Source organism: Ammodytes marinus, assembly GCF_949987685.1.
Source record: "Ammodytes marinus genome assembly, chromosome: 7".
NCBI classification, from domain to species: domain Eukaryota; kingdom Metazoa; phylum Chordata; class Actinopteri; order Uranoscopiformes; family Ammodytidae; genus Ammodytes; species Ammodytes marinus.
Genome location: NC_137211.1, coordinates 9244736 through 9271822, shown reverse-complemented (window position 1 = coordinate 9271822; position 27087 = coordinate 9244736). Strand labels below are relative to the sequence as shown.

At 41.7% G+C, this 27087-nt stretch overlaps 1 protein-coding gene across 1 annotated transcript; it reads right to left on the bottom strand.

The window, feature by feature from the left end:
• Window positions 1-570: 570 nt before the first annotated feature.
• LOC307253604 (band 4.1-like protein 1) lies at window positions 571-25963 on the bottom strand (the record flags this gene model as incomplete). The annotated part of the gene is made up of 23 exons (XM_080031717.1): window positions 571-576; window positions 697-813; window positions 1375-1455; window positions 1607-1696; window positions 1915-1974; window positions 2119-2343; window positions 3610-4041; window positions 4655-4705; window positions 5881-6900; window positions 7198-7353; window positions 7926-7955; window positions 8979-9017; window positions 9551-9795; window positions 10124-10299; window positions 10810-10907; window positions 11934-12086; window positions 12180-12267; window positions 12391-12609; window positions 14100-14175; window positions 14270-14312; window positions 19447-19551; window positions 25413-25556; window positions 25892-25963. The coding sequence occupies 23 exons, from the start codon at window positions 25961-25963 to the stop codon at window positions 571-573; spliced, it is 3726 nt and encodes a 1241-aa protein (XP_079887843.1).
• Window positions 25964-27087: the final 1124 nt, after the last annotated feature.

Genomic DNA, 27087 nt, shown 5'->3' with positions numbered 1-27087 from the left:
TACAGCAGGACAGACATGTAGCAGACTATGTGCACAACCTTTTTTTTTCTATTGTTCCTATTGTCCAAAGGATAAACACTGCATGTGATGGGTATACCAACAAAGCACATGACCTTGGATTACTCCACAGTGTGAATAAGTGCAAAGATTATCTAAACGAACCCCTTCTGCACTAATTCCCCTTGACATTTGAGCAATACTCCGGTGGTTTGAATGCGGACACTGTGAGAAGGGTTTTAGGTTTTCCAGATGTTTGGATCTCTGGTGGAACATTGTTGATCAATCGAAGGACCATGACTGAATGTTTGCATTTTTTTTCTCTTGTCTTTTTTTAGCCGCATGACTGCCAAATCACTTCCTGGACATGATTGTTTCCAATAGTGAAATGTTTGAATAAAAACAAAAATGTAAAAAGGGTTTTGGGTTTGTTTCAGCTTTGACTGCGTGTGTAAATGTGTATTTAAACAACGCTGGCAGAAGTCTATCAGCAGTGATGGTGGGTGGCACTGGCAATATCAGGTCGGGCACTGACACTTCTGATCCAAAGGGGGGCGCTCTCGTCACAGGAAATCAGGACTGTTGGTAAGAAAGAGGAGCAAGTGAACCTTCACTAAATCAAATCAAGCTCAAAAGGTGGGGTTAAGAGGCTTAATCTTGGCCACATATTATCATGTGGAGTCTAGATGGCACGTGTACCTCTGATGCACTGTGTCGATCCTCAGTGGACGATTCTGTTTCCCTGACAACGATTGCCTTGGTCACCTGCATGTCCGGATGCTGCTGCTTGGCTTCCTGTATTGCAATAGCCAGAGCCTGAAAGGAAAGGGCAAACTGTGGTTCTTTTATCAAAGTAGATATTAAAAAAAAAATATTACAAAGATATTATGTTTGCGTCTGTCTTATATTGGCTCCTGACTGTATTCTAGTTAAAGATGATATTCAGTGATAGAATAGTATTTAAATTCAACCAAATGTCATGTTTGGGTTAACAATTAATCAAAAGAATAATCACCAAATTATAGATAACAAAAATATTTTTTAGCCGCAGCTCTACATTGCAAGTAGAGCTTGCAATGAACAGTTGGCTTTCTTTGCATATTCCATTTTTTCACACACTGTATCAGTTCAGTGTGTGATTGTTTAATATCTGAAATTATTAAAGATGTTATATGTTTTTGGCATGCCAATATTTAAATTCCATAAAAAAAACATGTTATAAATAGTTGCACTACCAAAACAATAAAAACATCAGACTAGACTAGCACCTGAAAATGCGTAAAAACTATATAACCAAAAATCAACAAGTCAATGCATACACATAGTTTTTGTTGTTCACTGTTTCATCCACAGTTTGTTTGTTCACTTCAGGCTTACCTGTTCCTGGTCTACATCATCGTCTCCTGTGATTATGATCCTCTTCTCAATCCTGGTCTCTGAATATCCTCCTTTCACCGTCTGCAACACACAATGGCTTTTTCTCATAATGGCATTTAACGCTCTTTTAGACAGAGGAGATGAGCTGCACCTCATCATGTGGCTAAATCCGACTATACCACATTTATACATTCAATTGTAAGCCCCATAAGTTCTACTTAGGATCCTCTACCTTGGTGACGTGAGTTGTTGCAGAGGTAACATTTTCAGTGACGAGGATGGGCGACCCTGATGCCTCTCTTCCCAGACTGCCCACATGCACCTGAAAAAACAAAATAGTTAGCTGCATTAAGCAAATACTTTTTTTTTAAATAGGGTTGATGAGACAAACAGTAATTCTATTTTTGATATTTTGGGACATCCAGTCAGGTACTTATTCATGTGGTTGGTCTTTGTAAGTAGGTTTGAACCCTAGAGAGCGAGAAGGGAGTGTGCTGCAGGTTGAGTTAAAATTGGACAAGCCCTTCTGTTTGTACTCACAGGGGACACACTCTGTCTCGTGGAGTAAGAAACCTCGCTTAGGCCGGTGATACCATGGTCCTGAAGTTGACAAATACACAATGTGAATTGTTGGCAGTGGTACTTTGTGTTTTAACAGCATGATGAAACTATGTTCGGCAGTAGTTAGTTGTATCAAACACTCTTTTTCATCTGCCGTCTTTCTCGATAAAATACGCCACTAACTTGATCTGTGAATTCCACGATGGTGGTGGTGACCTCTGAGCCGTTGGGCTGGGTCTCTGTCCTGACATCCGTCTTCCTCACTGTGGGCGTGGCCATGACATCACTGACCTCCCTGCTCAGTGGTGTGACGGGGACGGAGACGCGACCGGCTTCTCTGTGCGACTGCTCTCTGTCCGCTGCCGAAGACACTGGCACCGACCTCTTTGGTTTTTTGGGTACTACAGGCTACAGTAGGGGGAACAAAAACATATTTTTATACACATGTGATATGACAGATGAGCTTGATGGTCTGTTGCCTTTTTACTTGAATTAAGTTTGAGCACAGGGTTTCAGAAAGGCCTTGAGTTGATTGGGGGAGTTAAAAAAAGTTGGAAGCACTTTTCTTGTCAAACTGAAGATAATTATTGATGTTGCAGAAGCGAAAGACAAACACTGGCCGACTGGAATGCGTCACGTGGCAAGACATTGTGCTTTCAGCTCAGTGTTCCAGAGAGATTTTTTGTATGAAAGAAATAAGATAAAGGATGAAAGACAACAGGACAAAAGATGAACAAGCCTTCTTCATTACCCCTCATTCTGCTCGACAAATAGCATCAAACTCAGAACACGTTGTCTATGGGCGTGTGAACTAAACTAGCATGAACCCATCGAACAGCTTGCTTTGAGCGGCCTGTTATCACACTTTGTTGGAAACTTGGGTGGTGATAAGAGGGGGACAGGGTGGTGTTAGAGGAAGGCTGTTGGAGTTAAATCCAGCTCTACTTCCTGTCTTTTTGCTTTGGTAAAAAAACTCCCATGCACTCTTTCCTTTTATGTATTTTCCGTGTCCGTCCAACAAATGAACGTCGGTTACATTCAAGCCATTCCCAAATGAGTTGACACAAAGTTGATAATATCAGCTCCACAAAACTCTCTCTGTATTTGTCAGTACAGCAGCGGCGAATAAATGTTTCAGTTGTTGATTCTGCTGCTCAGAAAAAAACTGGAAGCACAGGAGAATGAATCCAATCCATTGGCAATCACTGAAGGCCTACCTCGTGTGCCCGACAGTGTTATTGTGATGACTCAGAATTCCTCATGGGGCCAACAGAGGTTACGCACTCTAGCCTTTAAACATGTAGAGATAAGGTTACAAAGCACATGGGTAAACCAGTTTTCTATCCTTATTTTTGTGTTAGCCCCGTTCTCCTCCCCTCAAACTAAAAGGAGTAGAAATTTAAAACTTAAAATAATACAAAAAAAGAAAAAAAACATAATGTAATAAGGGTAGGTGCAATGAGCAAGTGCTTCAACCTACACATTTTCGATCAGTACTATTGAGTATAAGAAATGTCAATGTACAAATTAAGATGACAACTTTGTTTTTTGTGTTTTTAGCTTATTTATGTAATGTTGTGTATTCTATGTGATCGAAATAAACTAAACTAAACTAAACCTCTAAGTGTTCCACACACACTTGATATAAACACTTAGGTGGGACGAAAAAAGTACCTGCACATCGGGCCGTTTGACCTCTGGCCGGCCTTCTTCTGCCTGGATATGTTTGGCTGCAGGAGGGCTGCTGCTGCTGGCGCCTCCTCTGGACTGAGGAGCCGACACTAGTGGAGTATGAGGCGCTTCAGAAGTCTGGGGGCCATGTTGTTGCTGTTGCTGGAGAAAGTCAATGCCGAAACACAGGCCTCCTCCGTCGGGTGACATATCCCTGTCTCCAAGCTCCTCCATGCCCCTGGAGAACTCCTCCATGCCCGTGTGCAGGTCTGTGAGCACGGTGAAGTCCACCTCGGCCTCCAGGCTGGACGTGGAGCTGACGGTGATGCTGGAACACTTGCGCTCGATGCCCAGGTGGGTTTCCTTCAGGTACAGCATGTCGTGGTCCAGCTCGTCCTCTGACACCGAGCCCAGACGTCTCTCCCACGGTTCCCTCTGCATTGAGAGAATTGAGTTCAGGAACATTTTGTTATGCAATCGAACAACATGTACATTTTCAACCATGTAGACAACAAACTACACCTACGTTTACTTTTTCTAATCAAGGATTGTGAGCTACAGGAAAAAACAAACGCACCTTTTTTTGTTTTTCAACTGATGAGAATGAATAATTAGCCTGTTTGTTCATTACTACAGCCACAACCAAAACCTTTAAAGCTGTTGCATGTAAGATATTTTATTTCAAAAAGTTTTTTTTTTTAACATTATTTTTCACTGGCATTTTGTCCACAATAACCATTCCACTTAATGTGACTTTGACTGGACTAGACTTCTCCTCTAGATAATATTTTGCGTCTCTACTGTCTTCCCCCCTACATTCGAGCCAGAATCACCCAGGCACTCAGGAAGTAACAGGAAATCGTTTATGTATTACAAAACAAAAACACGCCTTATATAACTACCATGTATGCAAAGCAGTCAAATAAAGAGACTACACATTCCCGTTACATAGTTTTAAATGGCTAATTGGTCTACTCTTATTTCCAAAGTAGTGGCTAAAATGGAGGACAAGGTAATAGAAGACTGCTGGAACAGAGAGAAGACTCACTGAAGCTTCGTTGAAAGGCTCCTCATGAATAGCAGGTGTGGGAGGTGTGTCCTATAGACAAAAAACAAAAGGCAGGCATACATCAATATAAAACTAATAATGTAGTGATCATGTATTTACGAAAAATACTATAATGTCTATGCTATAGCTAACATGTGTCAACAGTATCAGAAAAGGAGAGAGCAGAGTTAAGAGTGTTTTTGTTTTTATCGTCTGCATCACATGACTTTCAGTTTGCAGCACAACACACTGCCAATCATCACATTCACAGAAACCATACTTCAATGTTCTCTACTCCCTGCTTTTAAGCTACCTGCTTGTGTACTGGTTGGTACCGAGTCATTAATTAATTAAAAACACTTCATTCACCCACCAACTCCAGGGCCTATGTTAGACTTCAACAATAAAAACAATCCATGAGAACTCCCAGAGTGTGAAAACCTTAAGACTTCTGTCTGTAAACATGCACATACTGTAGAGTATATCTCAGAGATTGACATAATCAAAAATGACTGCAAGTGCAATGGTATTGCCATGCACTGAAAGGTTAGGTTAAGTTTTCCAAAGCCCTTACAGGACAAAGGTATTCATATTTGTAACCGCAGCATATGAATGCCCATGCCCTGAAGAGGTTTGGCAGCTCTGCAGCATGTGATTACATGTAATCGCCTCTTTCATTTTCTGCTATTGCTACAGAGGTGCCAAGGCGGAACATTTGGTTCAAATGCCCCTTCACAGCCATTTAGGAAAACGATTTGAATTATGTGACAAAGAGGTTTCAAAGGAAAAATGGCGCAAAGGTCTTCAACTCCTTGCAACAGCAGCCACCTTTATCCTGTGAGGATGTTGGAAGGAGAGACCAGGTGTTAACGTGACAAGTTAAGGTGGAACAAAAAAGTCGACGCCTGAAGCTTAAGCATTGGGAACTTTGCTTATAAAAAGGCCCCCGATAATTCTGAAATGGCCAAGCAGATGTCAAGCTTTGTGGGGGGTAGGAGGGACAGCAGAAAGCAAAAATATCTCTGGGCCAATGATGCGATGCGAAGGAACGTGAACTTTTGCTTTCTCATACACAGCCACATGAGCTCTGAAGTTATGTGTGTGTTTGTGTGACTGTATTGTTTTTAGATGGTTAAAAACAAGATTCGCATGACATCGCCTGAAGCTCATGCAATGTTTTGACTTTCCGATGATGGACAAACAGGTTAGGTGGGCTGATGGTTTACCGCTTGCTTCCTCTTGGCTGTTTCTTGGCTGGGGGTCCTGTAGTGGATATGGCTGTTGTCCATGTTGCTCTGTTGTCTGTCTCGAGACCACTGCGTTCTCAGAGGGAGGGTTCGAGGGGGAGCTGTTGGAAATTTGAAGCTAGACATTTGAGTTGTTAAGTCTGCGTTGTTCCGAAAAGGATCCTCGTAGAGCACGCCTCCACTCGTCGAATGACTTTGTCCCGTTGTGCCTCTGAAGTCACCCAACTCCCAGCTCCGAACTTGCTGCTGACGTGACGTTGCAGCTTCGCTCTGGAGTTTGGTGGCCCCTGTGTTTTCAATGGCAACATCCTTGGCAGATTGCAGTACAGTGCTTTCATCCATCCTCCTTTCCGACTCGCAGGATCCGTCGTTTGATTTTGTCATCTGCTGCACATCCCCGGTCGCGCCAAAGACTCCTCTATCAGACTGGCTTTGTGTTTGCGGGTTTACAACACCTTTGTTCTCTTTATTCAAAGACTTCTTTGATCTCTGTGGCTTGAGAGGAACTATTTTGGTGCCTTCTGACTGTGAGTGCCCTGTTTTGTTGAAGTCTCTCGCTCCTGTGGGGCTTTGGTCTTTCATTTTCCAAGTTTCACGATGCGCCGCGTCACTCTCGGTCCCGCTACCTTTGTCCTTTGGGAGATAATCCCCAACCGATGGAGTTTCAATGTTGTCTGGACTGTCTCTGTGAACGTTGCGCCCATTTTGACAATAACTCATATCTCTGTTAGTTATTGCATGTTTGTCAGGTGGAGAACCGTATCCATTTTCTTGAACAAGATTCCTCGCTAATAAAGAATCATGATGCCCATTGGTTGCTGCTGTATCATCCATGGGGTTCTTACTCATTAGTCCTGTGTCTTTAAAGTCGGTTTCCTGTTTCGGAGATGTTCTAGGTCTAGTTTTTAACAAGGTATTACTCTTTTCCAATTTAGAGTAAGTATCCAGACCTCCTTCATAAGCCTCCTGCTTGTCAATCAATTTGGCATCACCAGTCGCCTATGTTGACATAGAGTAGACAGTTGTATTAGCCTACCTAGATACACTTTTATTTTATTTGTGATATCATTGTTACCCCACAGTAAAAAAAAAAAAAAAAGTAATTAACAGGGTGACCTATAAATGTTTTATCCGATTTTCTGTGTTTTTGCCGGTTCGACATATTGAAGGAGAACGGAAGGAGTAAACAGGATGGGAAAAGACTGATTATTACAATATTTTCAGAAAATTAGAATATATAGGAAGGTATTTGTAGTGTGGTGAGAACTAGAACCTCGGAATCGGTCACGTTCTTACTTGTTTCCTCTCAGGGGTTCCTCCAGGAGGAGTTGCTGAAGAGATGCGTTTCTCCCTCTGGGCCATCTTGCTGTTAGGCTGTTTCAAAGCCCTCTTCAGCTCATTGATACTGGCCTGGTGCTTTTGTAGAACATCTTCTGGCTTATCCAGGAACTGCTGCTTACACAGGGAATGGCAAATCAGGGACACAAATGGACAGAAGTTAAAAACCTTCGTCTAAATCTATTACATTCTGGTTACAGTCATTCAGGTTTTTCATTTTAAACGTTTTACTCTGAGTGTGCTACAATGAGGGTGTGTTGCATGATTGTCTGTTTTGTATTAGTTCTGCAAGATGTGTTTCATGCTGAACCATATGGTTGAACACTGGTGACCACGAAACAGATATAGACCTCATAACACTCAGATCATGTCATCAACATTTTCTTTTTCTTTCCAGCAAAGTAGAACAATCTCCTAATTACAGGGAAAAACTTTATTTAAAAGTGTATTTTCCAAAAGTGCGCTTTTCTTTTTTACAATTCTACACGTCAATTAATAATAGTGAAACTATGAACTTTGATAAAGTTTTCCATCAAGCGATGTATGTGCTGTAGTATTTTTTTTATTTTATATAATTTTTGTTTACTGTGTTCTACCAGCAAATGACAAGCACGGTTACCAATAAGAAAACACAGCACACCTGATGGGCGTCACACACAGCACATGCCAAAAAAGACAAGCAGTACCTCCTGTTTGGGCCGAGGGGTAGCCAGATCCTTGTCCCATAGATGAGGGAGCCCGAGGTGGGGCAAGTGAGATGAAGTGAAGGGTTTTGAGCAAAGCAGGAGGTTGAGGATTTGGGGGGTAGAACAGATGCGTGCAGAGACAAAGAGGTAAAGTGCTGCAGGTGAGTCAAAAAGGCAGGCAGCCAGACGGACAGACAAACACGCTGTCGGGGCTTTTTAAATAACACTATTAAGCCATTAAATGTTTTGCCAAGAAGACAGGGACAATCCATTTCAATGTCAGCCAATTGATAATTAATGCAGACAACTATTGACTGAACATAAGTGCTTGGATAGAGGGATTATTCCCATGCTTCTTCATCCAACGACTTGGTGAGAAGGCATTACAAAACCACAAATGAACAGACGCTTTAGTGACTGATGCAATGCCAAGATTCCCCACGGCACCTAATAGCCCTACCACACATACCTGCACAGGGATAATACGAGGTACAGATAGATAGATTGTTTCATAACAATAATTATTGAAGAGATTTGTAGCTTCTCAGCCGGAGTACCATGCGATCTGTCAACTGGGGACCCACTGATCCAGTGAATGATCAACAGAGCTTAAGGGACCATCTGTTTACCCTGCTTATTACAATCACTCCCTCTTAATTCATACAGGGAAACTGTTGTAGATGCATGCTTTTAAAACATGTGGTGATGATCAAAAAAGCCGAAAAGCTTTTTCCACTGCAGTTGTACTGTTACTCTGGACAAAGGCATAATACCTATGAAGAAAATACAGAATGTAATTTATATCTAGTGAATTTCCACTGAAACTATTTTCCAGTGGGTGGACTAGAAAAGGGAAAAGAAAGAGCCTTAATAAATATATTAAACATCTCGTCAATTCAGCTGAAGGTTGATTCATGCGGTTTATATTATATTCATACACACAAAAAATAACATTCCCTTCAGAGACAAACAATCCAAAGTAATAAGAATGGGTGCATGATATACGACAACCAAAACCACACAAACAGATTCTAAGGTCCATGGTCAAAATACCTCTGCTTTTGATTCTACAGGCGAGCCTGCCTCCTCACCCTGCAGAAGAGTACATGGTGGACAGAGACGTCAGAGAAAAGAAAGCAGCTGTTAGCAAAGTGGGTTATAATCAAAGCAGGGAGAGCAGAAGAACTGTTTGAAGCAGGATGCTGGGTTAGAAAAATAACATCTGTTGCAAAGGTCACTACTTTGGAAGGCCATTTAGGAAATGGAGAGGCATCTTAAAAGTCTGGTTAGAAGCAGAACATTGGGCAGATTAGGCTAGATAGAGAAAAAAGCGAGGATAATGATTATAGTCTTAAATTAAAAGGAATGTGAGAGAGAAGGGTGAGGAGTGAGAGGTTCATGAGGGATTTTTCCCTCAGGAACTGCTGTGTACTTTCTCCAATGAGCCAACGGAACTGCTTTTGTGTGTTTTGTTGCATTTTCAGTCAACTCAAAAATTGCATTTTGTTATATGTATGAGTATGAGTGTTAATTGTATTTATATTGTCGATTAATAGCAGCTATGACACTGCCATGAAGGAAGGTGTATAGGCATTTGAACAATGTTGTGTGCTTTCATGTTGTACCTTGAGCTCCAAAGTCTTGGTGGGCGTTGAGATGTTGGCACCCCAAGTTTGCTTCTGACTTTGATCTTGGTCCTGACCTTCATGCTGCTCTAGCTCCTGATCTGTGTCCTGGTCCTGATAGTGGTACGGCTCGTGGTCCAGGTCCAGGCTGCCCTCCTGGTCCAGGTCTTCTCTGGACATGAACTGTGTGCGTTCACTGGAGCTTCGCTGGTACAGCTGGTCCATACTTTCACCTAAAGCTGAGGCTGGTGAAGTGCAAGGTGAGGGAAACATTACCCACCCAGACTCCAGTGTTAAAGCTTTGACATGAACATCTGGAACGCTAAAAAGTGCCTTGATTTCTTATTTTTTTACCAAGGAATTTCAGGCTCTGACAATACTCCCTTCAGAACCATAATACAAACTCAAAAAGATCGACACATTTAATCTGCATAAGAGAGGAGGAGAAGTATGGTTTCATTCATAAATTGCTATGAATTCAACAAGTCCATTTTTATATTTTTTTCCTAACAATATATTTGAGGATATATAATCGAACCTCTGAGTAGACAGTAAAATAGTCTGGGTTCTTACCTCCATCAATGCTGCGGGCCAGCAGGTATCTCTTGCTTACAGACCTATCAAACAGTGGGGCCGGCCTGTCAATCATAGCACTGGCCTGTCTGGTCTGGGCTTGGGTCCGCCCACTGTAGCGGAACTTGGAGCCAATCACGAGGAAGCCCTTGGGAGGCGGCTCTGGGGAAACCAACCTGCAGAAAAGTTCAGTTCTGGTCAATCTACAACAAACAGTGCTGTCAACTTTGTTGATATTTTGTACCTAATTTCCCGTTTTACATGTGATACCTTAGAAAGAAAAGGGTAACCACTGTCATATAAATGTGTATGGTCAATATGAAGTTACCACCAGCAGCAAGTTAGTTAGCTAAGCAAAGAGGGTACAAACAGAGGGAAACTGCTAGCTTATATATTTGCAAAGATACCAAAATCCCTCAACGGGCACCTCCAGAGCTTCCTCAAGTCTTGTAGGTTTGCCAGCGAACCCTCTAGATATTTCACTGTGCATAGCTAAGGAATGCAAAATAAAACAAACACAATAAAAGGCAATTAAACAAAACTATGGGACCCAAAAAAAAGTGTTACAATTAAAATTAAGCAATCAACACCTTTGTACAACGAGTGAAGGAGAGCTGTACACTTCATGCAGGGTGCAATGGCTATAGTGCAGAAAAAGTGTCTCATCTGTTAAGATAAGGTCCTACCTGAAGAAGGTGTGGTGCTCAATGCAGACCTTCCACAATCGCTTCGAGGCCCGATGGTTGGGCAGCTTGAAGCCTATGGTGCTCTCAAACTGTTCATACTGAGCAGTGAGGGAAAGGAGTGGAGGTGGTGGAGGAGGAGGAAGGGAGGTGAAGAAGAACAGGAAAGTGAATGGAATGAGTGTGAGGAATGATGGAGGGATAGTGACAGGGTGAATTGTGTTTACCCCACAGCAATTGTAAATCAATGCTGTTTTTCTTGTTACTGTATAAATATATCCTGGCATCTCCCACTTCCACGAAAGATAGACTCTCCATCTCTAACCAAAATACAAACAATGTGTTCATGTGTTAACACCATCAGATGTTCAGTGTTGGGAACAAAAACAACTCTTTCAATTCAATAGGGTTTTAGCAACATAACAGGTCAAACATTAGGAGTAGTCCAAAAAATATGTGGGAACAGTTTAGAATAAAATGGCTTTACTACATAATGACGACCCTCCAGGCAAACCTGAAGTGACAGCTGACTTAAGAGGATAGATCTGCAGAACAAAGTCCACAGAATGGCAATGGTATTCACATTGAACATGTCAATGTCAGTTTAATAATGGATATTAAATACACACTACATATACCCTGGCCTGAAGGCCCAAGAAAAGGAAAAAATCATAATAATTGTAGGGTTTCGAAAACCAGAGCGGCCAGAGTGGGTCTAAAATTTGCAAGTCAAATGCTTGATGAAAGAGCAAAATTCTCCTAATCTTTAAGAATGGTATCTCTGAAGGGCTATAAATAATGCCTGAATAAATACTCCTCGTCAGTTGTCACATGGTTTGCTGCGGATAAAGCTCATAAGTAACAATTTTATCAAACCTTGAAATGACTATTTCTGCTGCATGGGATGAGTCAAGAGAGACAATGATGTAATTTTAATAACTGTGAAACCATGAAATAGAAAATGTGGCTTTGGCTCTTTACCAAATGATCCTTCCTTTCACTTGCCTCGGCTTTACCAGAGTGACTCTCATGAGCCGCTCTAGTGGGATCGTGCATGCAATAATTGCACAGTGAACTCCTCCGTCAAGCAAGATGCAAAAGGAAAGATGATGACAGGTTTTATTTACCTCTCCTGGACGGATCTTGATGTAGAAGTTGCTTCTCTTATAAGAGATCTTGAGGATTTTTGGCCAAGCGAATCGATTGATCCTTAGACGATCTCGGTAGATGAGCAAACCATTGGCGCTTACGCCAAGCATTATGTCAATCCCTTCCGAATCCTGTTGAACACAGGCACAGAGCATCACAAAACGCTGACAAAAAGTAACTTGACCGACAGAATAGCAAGGAGAAGCGACATTGTATCTCTATACCTTAGCATGATGCAGGTCCACTCCATACATGGAGAGCTTCTTGGCATTTTCGAGAAAGTTCACCTCCGCATCTGCTGGACTCATTCCCCTACGACAGAAATGCCACACATGATTCATCACTTCCCTATTCATCCCACAAATCAAAAAGACCAGCCTTTCTCGTTATCCTCATGGCATTCAATTTAATTAACAAAGTAATATTCTCTCTGACCTGTAGTTATGGTGCAGCTCAATCACTCTCTCTTCCAGCTCATGTGTCTGGTTGGGTGCAAAGCGGAAATCACAGACGTAGTCCGGGCCATGTTCTTCAGGCTCGTAGTCTCCCAGTTCAGCCTGGACGGTGTAGGAGCCCAGAAGGGCGTGTGTGACAAACGAGCAGGGCAGACGACCGGACAGGATGTCGTCCCTCAGCTGCAGGCAAAGGTAGTACCTAAAGAAACACAAGAGGTGGAGGCAGAAATGCTACTTACTTACTCAAAAGTTACGTGTCTATCACGAAACATCTGGGAGAAGCATTGTTGCACTTGTCAGTAACACTCATCTGATGTTAACTCAAGTTTGTATTCATGCTACCGGCTTGGCTCTGGGGACATTAATGTCTATGTCTATGACGGACTAAAACATCACAACTACTACTGGATGGATGGCCATGAAATTTCGCACAAATATTCAGGATGAATCTTTATGACTATGGTGATCCCATTCATTTCATTGAGCACCATCATCAGATAACAATTTAGCTTTGCCCAATGATCAGGTTTATGACAACATACCTACAAAACTGATAGCAGTCCCCTCAGTCTCAGCTGTAGTTTGTGGTTAGCGCTGATTAGCAAATGGTATAATGCTTATGCTAAACTAAGGTGGTGAGCATGGTTAACATAAAACCCGCTAAACACTAACATGTAACCATTACCCTGTGAGTGTGTTAGCATCATGGGGGGTAGCCCACTGGCGTTAGCATTTATTTAAATTCACTGCTGTAAAATAGAGTGACAGACTCCAGCTGGATTAAAGTGATCTGCAAAGCGTGATGAAAAGACTCCATTGGAGTAGCATTAGTTTCAGAGATATCTCACAACCTTGGCACATCAAAGTGAGTATATTTGAACGGCTTGCTTCCACTAGAAGAAAGCATGTGCTCTTTTTGTGTGAACAGACCTTTCACACACTTCCCTTTGGGGTCATTTATGACATTTATAGACATGTACCTTTGATCTTGCTTTGGTTCGGTCGTGATAATGATACTTGGTCTTGATCAAATGTTCCTTAAACTTCTATAGATGTCTGCATGGATTACATAAAGTACAGTCTAGCAGCACAAATACACATGTAAATTCTGGCCCATTCTTGCACAAAGATCATAGTGTTCAGAGGGTGTTCTATTGATGGATGGATTGTCTTAAAACCACATGGTGCCCAGCACATGGACTTACAAGACAATAAACAACAACAACTGCAAAGACAGTCATGTTTAAGTTCATTATGTGCAGTTTCACATATTAAAAAACAAAACTTAAATGTCTTAAGATCTGTTTTAAGATCTTAGCTGTCTTTGTTAAATCCTCGTCAGAAAAGTCACCAAGATATGCAGGCATCTTTCACTCTTATTTATTTAATTTAATCTAATTTATTCTTATGAGGTCTATCAATGAACTATTGTTTATAATATCTCATGATTTGGGATTGCAATCAATGAATGTGTTTGCACAGTTTCACAATTGCCTTCAATGACTACGTCGACCTTTATTGAAACCGTGTTAAGCTAGGGCACTCCGTCTCAGCTATTGTGGTTCTTTTTATAAATATGGCCAAAACGTAAACATCTTCAGGACAATACAACAACACAACTTCAGACAATCCATAAAAGTGTATAAACTGTGAGTGAAAAAAAATCCATGTTATATTTTTCAGACCTACCTTGTGATGTCTTCAATGAGCACAGACGGGTCTGGAGGGTAGAACTTCACAGAAAAGCCCAGGATCCAGGAACCAACTGTCAACAAACCACAAGCAAGTTTGTTTTGCCTGTTCATTAAAATGCTTTATGAGTGTGGATTTTGTGGACTGTGTGTGTCTGCAGCTCTTACCCCGAATTTGTTTCTTAATCTCTTTGGAAGGATCCAACCAATTCTGATGGAGGAAAAACAAACACAAGATCACATGATGGATGAATTCAACCTCAAACTCAGTATCCATATTCACATTTTTTGCCCTTTAAGCGCTCTAACTCGTTGAAAGTAAAATATACTGTATAGGCGACATGTACAAATGAATGGATTAAGGCTTCTATAAATAGTGAAAGCATTGTGGACATTGTTGACATAAATGCCACTTGAGTCAAGCTCCCTCCGCTTAAGGTCACTAAATCTTTAGACCCTGTGCACCATTTTTAAAGGCTGTACTGTCTAATCACATTTCAAAATGTTAAAGGCCATGTGTAGGCCACTTTCAGGTTGCCAGTGCTAATGCACACTTAAGCTCGCCAAGGACTCACCGCTCTACAATACCTGGAGAAAAGGTCTTGTTAAATGGGCTGAATGGCAGAACACTATAAAGACACATTCAATATTCATTGACAGCACTCATATTTTTCCCAAGCCCCAACCTCAGCGATTTTTACCAGCATCCAATAAGGAAGTGACCACAACTCTAGTAACCGGAAGTGCCACTAGAGGGGTGGTACCAAGACTGAGCCATTTTTCTTTGACTCACTTGTTAGACAGGCCGTTTTCAAAGTCTTATTAAACCTATTTACAGCCTGGTCCACAAAACCATTTTAGTCTGTATGTTTAGGTCATATCTCCATTACAACACTGAGGGGGGTGAATTTTTTCGGACCACGCTAGTTTTTATTTTATCGGAGGTTAAAATGTATTGGCGCGATCTCTTGAGTGACAGCTCTCCGCCTGTTGTCCCTCACTTTGCCTTGGAGGTATACGTCAGCTATCTCCCTCCCCCTCACAAAATGGCGACGCGCACAAACCAGGATTATTGGATGCCGTGTGAATAACTGAGGTCAGCCCGGATGCTACATCCATATTATTTACTATCTATGATTTTGCCACAGACTCTACAAAGATATTCAACAAAGAAGGACCTTAACCCATTGATGACGGCTGCTGCGCGATGCCACATTGGCTCTCCTGCCTGATGCTGCGTCGCGCAGCATTATTACTTTATCTAATTTTCATGGCATTCCCAGCATAGAATGCACCGTCATTGGTTCAAATACACATGAGGTGGCTTTTGTTGATTTTTTTAAGACCACGTGACCACCCAAAAGTTGTGTGGTTTGCTGAAAATCATGTCAATCAAAAAAAATAAAAATAAAAAAATAAAACAAAATAATAAAAAAAATACGCCAGCTATGTCGGCGACAGAACACTTAGTGGCGTTTGATGCGCAGAATCAAGGTCTACTATAGACTACTGACGGAAATCACACAACACATTGCATCTATTTATTAACAATATTTAATAATTTTCGAATTCATCTAATTTTGACGATTTTTTGAAAAATGTGTTGGTTTGTAAGGGCTAAGGGAGCATGTTCAAATAAAACCTGTGAACCTTACCTTTTGAATGTATTTTATTTCATGTTTCTATGTGCTACACAGGCTTAGATATTAAGGTTTTGGTAGACTTTACAATTCATACTATTTTTTCAGAAAACCCTCAGGCATTAAGGACATGCATCCTAGATTGCCATAGTCATCAATGGGTTAATTACCACAGAATGGTTAACACTGTCTGTTTCCACTGTGTGAGTGATCGTCTTTGCTTTCTCTTTCAGACTTCCTGGTCATGGTCAGCATTCAAAATAGACCAATCAAAGGAGAGGAGACAACAGACTATTTCATCCCTGCCTCCAAAGTCTCAATAGCCAACTCTTGATGATGGGCAAGCATAGACTAGCCCCTTTTACACAGCCAGTGAAAGCCGGGAATATGCCGGCCTTTCGGCCCTCCGCCCTGCTGTATAAATGCGACAGTTGCGGAACGAGGGAAGAAAGGTGCGAGAGATTGTTCCGGGAATTTTACTACCTCGGGGGGTAGTAAGATTCCCGACACAATCAGTTCCGCCTCTGCTCCAGCTTGTTGTTGCGGAACAGGGGGGCGTTTGACGTTCCATAGTCTACGTTCTAAACATGCGACCATGTTAGCAGTTGAAGGACGTGTGTTTAACATTAATCACGGCGGCCTGATGTCCCGTAAAAATCACCAAATAAAAGGAACGGCGTATAATCTATCTGATCATGAGGTCAGTTGCTCAATCCAAACCCCCGCGCTTCATTTTGCAGAGTGTATGAGTCTATTTCTGCCCAGGAGAAGTTGTACAATGGGAAAGCTAGGCTAGGCTAAGGGATAAAGTATAGCGAACACACTTGCTAGAAATAAAGACCGACAAGCTGAAGCAGGAGCCCGACACGCAGCGGAGGGCTCTTGTTCAGCTTGATGGTAGTAGTAGTAGTACGCCAGTAAATAGGAACGACCAAGGATACGACCTAGTAACGGGGGAATAGTCTGCTCGCCCCGCTAGACTTAGGGATGGGGATCGTTAATATTTATTGATATCGATACCTTTATCGATACGCCTTATCGATCCGGGTCTTTATCGATACCACTATCGATACTTTTCTATTATTATTATTATTATTATTATTATTATTATATATTTTGAAGAAAATATTATTTTTGGTTTTAAAAAATCAAGTGTATACTATCTATGAAAAAAATATATAAATGTTCGCACTTGTTGGTTAATGTATTGTCTACTGTCACTTTATCATGTTTTAGTGATTAGGAAAATATTTAGGAAATAAATAATTGTATTTTAAATTAAATTTCTAATAAATATTGGCATCAGTAGTTTAAATATATATTTTAAAATGATGAGAGCACTAATACAACTGTATTACTCATGTTTCTCGCCAAAAACTCAATTTCCCATTCCTTTACGTTACACTTGAACGCATCACGATAACCTCGTTTTACTGAGCCATCATGAACACATCATCACGCAGCACGTCTGAAAACTTTGTTTACTTTTTAAGCTAACTAGCTTGTATGCTGCCGATTACAACACGGATTTCACAATTGGATTACTATTTTTAACTGACGGGACAACAAGCTACACAGTCTGTGTGTGTGCGTTTACCGCTGGTACTTTGTGGATGATGAAGACGGGCCCGTCTGTGGTGCGGCGGCAGCAGCAGGAGGAGGAGGAGTCTTTTCAATCCGGAGACAGTCGAAGGTACTGCATTTGGCCTTTATTTGATGCACAATGCTGATGTGCTTGGCCATTAAGGTTGTGTTCCCCCCTTTACAAGAAATTATTTTGCAACATAAGTTGCATTTCGCTTCTGCTTTATCTTCGAGCTTGGTAAAATAAAGCCAAACCATAGACCTTTTTGCCCGTTCAGCATCCTCGCGAGCGAAGTTAACTGCCAGACTTCACTTGTTTTACTTGTAATACCTGTTTGCATATCATTCATAAACATTGGCGGACATGCAGCAGTGATTGGTTTGATTTGATTTAAATGCCGTGACGCGACTCGAGGGACACACAATTGCGTTACAGGACCTACGGGAGAAAAAAAACGACGAGACTCGATAGTGGTATCGATAAGCCCAAACGTTATTGATTTTCGGGTTTTGAAAAAAGTGGAACCGGGTCCTTGATAGAACCGGGTTTCGATCCCCATCCCTAGCTAGACTGTCTGCTTCAGCTGACTGAAGGCTCCGGCTCAGCTGTTAGCCACAGAGCTACTGTTTTGCTAACACAACTCAAGAGGTGAAGCGGATTGATTTTGTCAGTTTGGTTAACAGTCCCAGTGATGTTGGACTCAGCGCGTAGCGAGATCAACTGGCACATCGTGGGGACAGTAAAATACGGCCCTATTACTGCAAGCTCCAGCACTTCTGCTCTCAATTCACCAGCCAGTGTTGTTGTTGTAAAGCAGCTGACCGGCGCGGCGCTAAATGTTTATGTCACCTGACGCTGTTTACAAGCACCTCTTTCATTCCGGAGCGCTGTGTAAAAGGAGCTACTGATGCGCCACCAGGCCGGCGTTGCTTGGTTCTGTGTAAATAACACAGAAGCAAGCAAAGCCGGCATATTGGAGTGATGTTGTTCCGTCAATATGCCGCAATCTCTGTGTAAAAGGGGCTATTGGTTTTCTGCATGTGGATACTGCTCTTGTGACACTGCCACAAATGGCAGGTGAAGAGTAATATATAGATACAGGTGTGTGAAATTGATAATGTAAAATTCAAAGAAAACTTGCAACTTAAACCTCTGAATAAGTCTGACCCTGTCACCCATGCTTTTATTTTGTTGCCATGTACAGCTTCCTGTGGCCTGGTCAGGTGACCTGTTTCAACCAGGATTACAGGTGCAAAGTGGGTGTGGCCTTGAAAGAGGGAAATGTTTGAGGGGGGCTTCTTGAGGTATGGAGCTCTGTAAGATCCTGGCTGTCTACTATTAAGACAAAGGGGAATTTAGATCCTTTTTGTGGTTAATGCTCATCCAAGTGAAAATGAAAGGGGTTAGGTGAATTGAGGACCATATCAGTTGAGCTGAGGAAAAGAGATCAAAGTCTAGGCCAGACTTCTAAACCCAAGATCTACAATTGGTGAGTTTGTTTATGTTGGGACCTTAACCCTTTTTTTCTGCAATGCATTGCTGTCCTTGATGTCTATTGTTGCATTTTGCTAGGGAGGACATCTGTTCCATCTTTGTTTTTTGGGACATTCTATGCTGGTTGTATATGGAGGCCTGGGAGTGGATTAACTTAGTACATTTAAGTGGACAGTTGTGTTAGCACATTTAAGTTTACATTTAGTATGTGTCTTTATCACTGTCAGGAGTGCTTTTAAGGCATCCAAAACCTAATTTCCTCATTTAATCATTATATTGGTAGAAAAGGTCACAGTAGCCCTCGAAAGAAAAAAATAACTATGCTTAAAACTGAAGAATATTGTTATACTGTGTGTGCTGGTGGTGCAGGAATCCTAGGATGCTTTTCCGTTCGCAGATATTGTTCTGTGTACAGTAGTTTTTTAGATTAATTAAATACCATAAGTCAGTTGTATGCACAGTCTGCAAAGTGCATTTGGAATGTGTTGTTTTGCACACGGGGGCTGTGTGGTGTGTTGTGTTCTACTCGTATTGTTGGTTTGACATTTAAATGAAAAAATGGTATCCTCATGGTATGAATTCAACAATATTATTTTTGGCAAAATGCATTTTTCTGTGTGTCTGACCTTGGAGTTGTCTGTGTCCTGGAAAGTCAGGCCAAAGTAGTCCCTCTCCAGCAGGTTCAGATGGCCACACACCATGTCCAGCAGGGTCTGGCCCTTGGCAAATTTCTGTTAAACACACACACAGACACACAAACACACAAGCACACACACACATACATACATACAAGCGTATAAGAACACATAAAGGGAGTTCACAGGTGACAGGATTTTATGAACATCACATACTGTAAAAGATGAGGACAATAATGAAATTTTTAGATTTGAGATTTGAAAGAATGGGGGGTGTCTGCTGGCCTGTTGCTTAAGACCAGTATCAACTTGTTCAATTCCAGTCAGGTTCATTTTGTTGCTGTCATACTGTTAAAGGAATTATTAATAACCAAGTGTTTGTAATAAAAGAATTTGAGTCAAGGCAGGCTTCAGAGCAGGTGAAATTTACTTGCGGACAGCAGCAAGGGAATCAACAATGTATCTGGGTGGTACATGGTTGAATACAAAGAAATGAACAGTGTACATGGGATTATATGCAAGAGAAGGTGGTGTGTGCGCAAACACATACTAATTTTGGTGTGTCCAGCCCTTGTTTTGCTGGCGAAAGCAGAAATGTTTTTAATTAGGCAGATAACAGAATATGGGAAATTTAGGGAGTCTTTTTTACTCAACCACTGTGCACATGAATGCGTCATACCTCTGTATGTGCCAAAATCTTATTAGGCAGTTTCTTCTTCAAGGCTAAACAACAACTTTTGTCTTAGCAAAACACTTTGGGGCTGTTAGTTTACTGGGACAAAGTTCAACAGGCAGAAAGCATGTATTGTGCATTAAAATATTATACAATCATAAGGCAAATTAAATTCTAGTAACACATACCCTTCCTTCTCTCCCCATATTTCATGTTTATACATATATACACTGACAGCTGAAATTGTAAAAAGCTAAATATATTATCTGAGTAGACAATATTTTTTTTAAATTCATATTTCATAACACAAAGGAGTATCAGTGACATAAAATCCACCCAAGCTGTGGTCTGATAGATGCTTCGCCCCTGTGTAATAGGTGGAGCTACACTCTGTAGGCTATGCCTATATAAGGGGAGCAATTGCATTTAGCATCAGTGGTGTTTCAAGAGACCACACCTATTTTCTATCCAGCCCCTCAGGGCTGAGAACAAGGCTTCTTTGGGTTACACAGAAGGCTTTGGCAAAATGCTGCTTCCACACATAGGCTACATGCATGCACACTCACACAGACACACACACACACACACACACACACACACACACACACACACACACACACACACACACACACACACACACACACACACACACACACACACACACACACACACACACACACACACACACACACACACACACACACACACACACACACACACACACACACACACACACACACACACACACACACACACACACACACACACACACACACACACACACACACACACACACACACACACACACACACAGACACACACACACACACACACACACACACACACACACACACACACACACACACACACACACACAGACACAGACACAGGCACAGGCCAGATTCATCTCCTAGGGAAACCTGGCTCCTATGGTGACAAAGGAACCAAGCAGCTGTTACCATGGAAACAGAAGTAATAGGTCCCTTCTATATCTGCGTGTGCCCTCTCACTTTATCTATCTCTGGTTACTACAAGGCCATCACAAATCTTTACTTATCTTTTGTAAGAAAGGCTGATAGTTCAGTCAACATTCCTTTTAAATAAATGTAACAAACGCCAATGAATCAACAATTATTAAGTGTCTATCCATCAAAGAAATGATTATTTCTATGAAGCTGCCGCGGGCGATGGAGTAAGAGAATAATGCTGATTACCAGGCAGAGGCTTCATGTAGAGATTTTTTTTGGGGGGGCGCATAAATTTGATTTTCCAACAAGCTGAAATTGCAATACACATCTCAGGTGGTCCCCCAAGCATGGCAACCAATTCAGGAGCTGCTAATGAGATTTTGTAGTCGCTCCAATTGGCTCCAATCATATTTCTGTTACTGGTTCTGTGGGCTGATTTTGTTAGCCGCCCTATGGTGCAATCCTAGAAATCCATTTTGCTTATCGGCCCTGCAAGACTGTGTGTGCGAACGGGTTAATGGCTGGCGGTTGGGAAAGTGAAACCATTGGAGTTAGTCACTTAAACAATAGAAAGTGAAAATGCAAATACTTGGTTAAGCTTCTACTATGTAATAGCATGTTGGTCATAGCTACAGCTCACTCTTTACTGTCACTAGACTGGACCAGCTTTAACAGCATCCTATATTAATCCACAAAAAATTTAAGATAAAGGTTTCCATATACTTGTAGATTATGTTTCTCAAATATTATGTATGAATCGCACCCAAGCATTTAAAGGGGTACTCCCTCTACAAGGACAACTTCACAAACTTTGGGGACTTGCAAAAACAAATGTTGAATAAATACTGTAAACGGCAGAAAGCCTAGATTATGTTCCTGATTTTCACAGCCAATACACTTAAACCTGCAGTGTGTAGAATTTTGGGTTTTATTTCCTAGCAGATTTTGTAGAAAATAATTATAATATCCATAAGTACGTTTAATTTAGTGCATAATAGCTGAATTTTCTTTTTAGAATTATTATGTTTTTCCTTAGAAAGGGTCTCATATATGTCCATATTTCTACATACTTTGGACCAAGGCCTTGTCACCGCCATTTTGGAAGTGTCATAGTTGGTATGTCATCAGGTGCATTGTTTAAAATGTAGAATTGTTCTTGTCCTTGAAGGCCACTGTAGCTTCTGTTATTATTCAAAAGGGGTGGGGTTACCCAGGGAGCGTTGCATTCTAGAACTTTCTAGAACTTACTTGATGATGTCATATTACACACTGCACCTTTTTAAAATCACATTTCAGTTGTAGTAAACAAACATTTGAGTGTTTTACTTCACACTGAATGGATTAAGCAGTGTCACACTCAAGGTAACCATGGTGACAGGAGATGTGGATGCATACAAATGGACTCAAAATACTTGAGGATGTGACTCACTATCCCCTTGTTTCAGGGCAATTTCCTTCAAAGCTATAACACGTTCACCAACCTAAAATATATGTTAGCTATGTTCGAGTTATAAACTAATCTAACATTAGGCCTTTTTCTGTTTGTTTGTTTGGATTTCAGGAGCACAATCACAGATTTCCAAAGTTGACCTGAACTTTGGAAAAGTGAGTGGATGCTATTCACATTAAAAAAAAATTGTTGGATGGCTGCTATTAAAATGGGAGGAACCAATGCAAATAGTTTTAATTAAACTGACTTTATCGTCCTTTCAAGCTATTTCAAAGTAGGCTGAGCTCTGTTCCAGTGTCATGAATCTTTCATTTGGTTTTTACTCGTTAACCACACCATCACACAAACCTCACATTAATAGAGCTGCTGGTTTTCTCTGGGGAGGCACATTGAATCAAAGAATGTTGAGCACTCTGGACTGTAAGGCTTTTATGCTGTGCCTGCGTAGAGGATGTATCTGTCACCCCCCCCCCCCCCCCCCCTGTTTAGTGTGTTGTTGTTGTTGCTACTGCTGCATTCCCGTCCCAAAGAGAAACTCTTCAGATATAAAAGTTTTACAGAATCAATTTATTTTGGGTGATATTACAGATTTGTATTACCATTCAGACAACTGGTGTGACAAAATACATTTCAACAGTGCCAGCAAAGGATAGATATTAAGAATAAATGCATGAAGCAGTCACTGGCCCCTTTAATGCATGCACGGTCAGCATCAGCAGCTGAGCTTTGAAATATCATGGGCACAGAATGCTTTAAATTCAGTATCTCGAACAGACCAGCCTCTCCAAATAAAGTGAAAAACTCTTAACGGTCATGCGGTAAACCAGCAAAAATTAATGGACTGTGAAAAGGAACAATAGTGCTTTATGTGATGGACCTGCAGTGGTACATTCCATTCAGCCAAAGTGAAAGTAGTTAAAATACGGGCACAATTGTATCCCCTTAGTTTTTTTTATTGAAAAAGCCAGATGTTTCATCCATGATGGTTCTTTGAATGGCTATAGAGTTTGTATGCTTCAGCAGTGAAGTGCCACGAGCAGGTGCTGGAGTTATTTTCTTAATAGTTTGGCTTTAGGTTAACGACTGGACAAAGTAGACGCACTTACTGAGCTCAATCGATATCTGTACAGTCGCGAGCCAAACATCAATACGAGGCTCAGGCTGATCCCCTGAATTTTTTATCATCACGGCCCGCTCGCCCTGTCGACATCATGACCGTAATTAAAGTAATGATTTCAATGCATTCATCATTGTGTCCCCCGCTTGCCTTTTTTCCCTTTATACACACACAGTGATAGACACACACTCTCATGCGTACTACAGTGCACACGTACACACTCCTGGCATCTACATACATCCTCTCCATCTTTCTCTCCACCTCTTCCTCCCCCACATATCTCTCTTTATCTTTTCCTCTTTCCTTCTCCCATCCTATTTTCTCTGCGGTCAAACATAAGAGCACTCATCTGTCAGCTGTATGGATTTCCTGTCAAAGGCCAATACCTCTTGCCTCAGTGCCCAGGTGACATGAGGAAATGTGTGTGTGTGTGTGTGTGCACTTGTGTGTATGCATACAGGTCACCAGAACAGATGGTCTCACTGGCTCTGGTAGGTAAGATATGTGAGGTCACGTGGGAAGCAGTAAGCCATATAAAGGAATAAAGTTGACATGAATGAGGTCAAGTAGAGCGCTCCAACAAGATCATTCCCCAGCCGTCACACATCACACTCCCATCAGCAGGAGGCAGAGGCAACTAGATTCCAGCGCTGGCTTTAATGTGATTCATGGAGGATGTGTAAGTCCTTCCCAGGGTCTCCCCATGATTTGAAACAGCCCCCTTTGACAACATCTAAACCTCAGATGTCATTTCAGTTCAGGAGCAGATTAATTTCCTGCAGTGTTCGATCGTGACGCTTGCGCGCGTGGGTTTCTGTCAAATTTCCAAATCCACCAAGAGCGGTGGGAATTCAACAAGCTACACTGTTTACAAACAGAAAAAAGGCCACAGAGTCACGATTGACGGAAGCCGGGGATTGCTCAGCAGAGCCTTCCATCCCCCACAAAGTAGAGCCTGTCTAGAGCCATACCTCCCTCAATCCCAACACTCCCCCTCTCCAGGAGAAGAGCGGCAGTGCTGCATTTCCTGACTCAGAACGCAGCATGTATTATAGAGAGAATAAATCATGGTGTGCTGATTCAAAGGCTCTGTTGAAAGAGGGGAGATTGAGCTTCTTAGAATGCTGTATTTTTTGTCCCTGCCCTGCACAGTAAAATAACGAAATGGCAAAACTGTGTTTAAATACCATTGCAAAATAACCCTATAAGAATATTGTTTCTAATTATGTGTTTTTATGTCTACTGAAATGCTAACGGTAAGACCATTACCAAAGGATAACAGTGAACTGTGTGTTTAGCCGTAAGTAGCAGGGAGCAGCTCTTTTTTAGCTATCATTGCTTTCAGTTAGGACTCTCTACCCAGAATAATTGCTGACATCCGAAAACATGGTCCAGAAAAACAATTACTTATTGATAGTTGCAAATTGTCCTAGCAACCTACAATATACGCTGTGTAGGTAACAAAAAACAGGATTTATTCCAACAGAACAACAAATACAAACCCTGTGAAAAACTTTATCTTTGTTTCTTTCTTTTCACAATTTTTTTTTAAACATCTATTACTGTCTGACTGCTCACGTCTTTCCTCATTACTCGTTTTAATGATGTTCCAGACCTCAGTTAATAACCTAATGTCCAAAACTGTGACAATTTTTTTTTTGTAATTGACTTTAAAAAAAAACATAATCATAGTTATTTCTCTATGTGGATTGGTCCGCTATTTTGAAAGTGATTGTAGCATAGGCTTACCTCAACATAAGCGTCGTAGTCTGTGCTGTCAAGCAGAGTGACTTTGACAGGGACAGTCTTAGGCCTCTTGGTCTTCTGGGGGGATCTGGAGGCTTTGCTGGGAGTCTTCTCTGAGCTATCATCATCCCCGTGGTCCTCTGGAACCTGGGAGAGATGAAAATCTGAGTGAGCAGGCTTCAATTGAGCATACTTTATCTTTCATTTGACTATATATATAATCTGTAGTCTCTCTAGAGGCATTGTGTGATTATCCTGCAGGTGATTTAAAACCAAACGCTCTGATCAGTTGAGGCAATCATCAAATGCGTGATGTAGTGCGGGCTACAGATGTTAAGATGTTAAGATGTTAAGTTGCGGCCACAGGCTGAGGGGGTGCTGGCTGCCTTGCATATCAAACAGAGAGCTGGAAGGCCCCTGAGTGATTGAAAGGCCTGGGTCCAAAGATTTACAGCTGCTGTGAGTTTCCAAAGCACTCCCACCTGATTGGCTCTCCTGGTGTCACCCTCCATTGCGCTCTTCATTTCCCCAGCCATAGCCTTCTCTGTTGTCATTGTCAAATGGATTGCAGTCCTGCAATCACACAAACATATTCAGTCAACATCAAACCTTTTTCCTGTCCTGAAAATCAGTGTGGAGTGTTCACTGCTGCTGGAAGTCCATCGTGCCTGTGGACTCCTGATGGATATGACTATACACTCTTACACAGTCTGTACACGGCATACCAAAATCTTCACTTAAACTGCCATTTAAGCATAATGAATGGCCGCCGAACAGATACCTGTATTGAAATTACATCCAATTTCCTAAGCAGCCGACAGCTATTATGTAGTTTAATTATCCTGTAATGCCCATGCAGATTGAGTGTCTTTCTGACATGAATGGGTCGGTAGTGCATTGAGGGATTGTGGAAAGAGGGAAAGAATGAGGGCTAGCTCAGTCAGTGCTGGCTGCCTCACAGCCTCCCAAAGGAGCACTCTGCATGAAGAGTGCTGGCTTCAGGACGCTCCCTTCTCACGCGCGCAAAAGAGATAGCATAAATTACATCAGCCGGCGAGCCCTGTGGCACCGCAGACACGCTGAGATGGAGAGAGAGAGAGAGAGAGAGAAGAAGGAGGAGGAGACAAAGAAGGAGAGGGCACTGTGAATATGACAACAATCTAAGGATGAGACAGGAGGAAGGGAAGAGTAGCACAGAATAAAAGGCAAGGGGCTAGGAGGAGACACCAGGGTAAAGGAAAAGAGAGAGAGAGAGCAGCTGGAGAGTGAGACTATAAAACTATATGCTGATACAATACTGGGGTGAGCTGGAGACAGATGAGGCTTGTCATTTGAAGGTGACCACTGCTGTGCTCAAGCTGGACTCGCTGCACAGTGCTCTTTCCTCCTCGGGTGACATACTGTACAATAGCTGATATTCAAATGAGGTGGTAGAGCTATAAGAAAAAGGGAATTATCCTGAGATAAAGCCAAGAGTCTGTAGCTGTAGTATTGAAAGTTAGCGCAGGGTCACAGGTTTAACATTACTTATATGTCAGCTGAAGGTTTGCAAGATGACATGTAAATGACAGGGTGTTTCTACATAGAGAATGGATGTGATGAGTTAGTAATGGTGCAGAGTTTTTTTTTGTAGATGCTTCCTATTCCCCGTCTGGCAAAAAGGAAAAAAAGTGGTTAT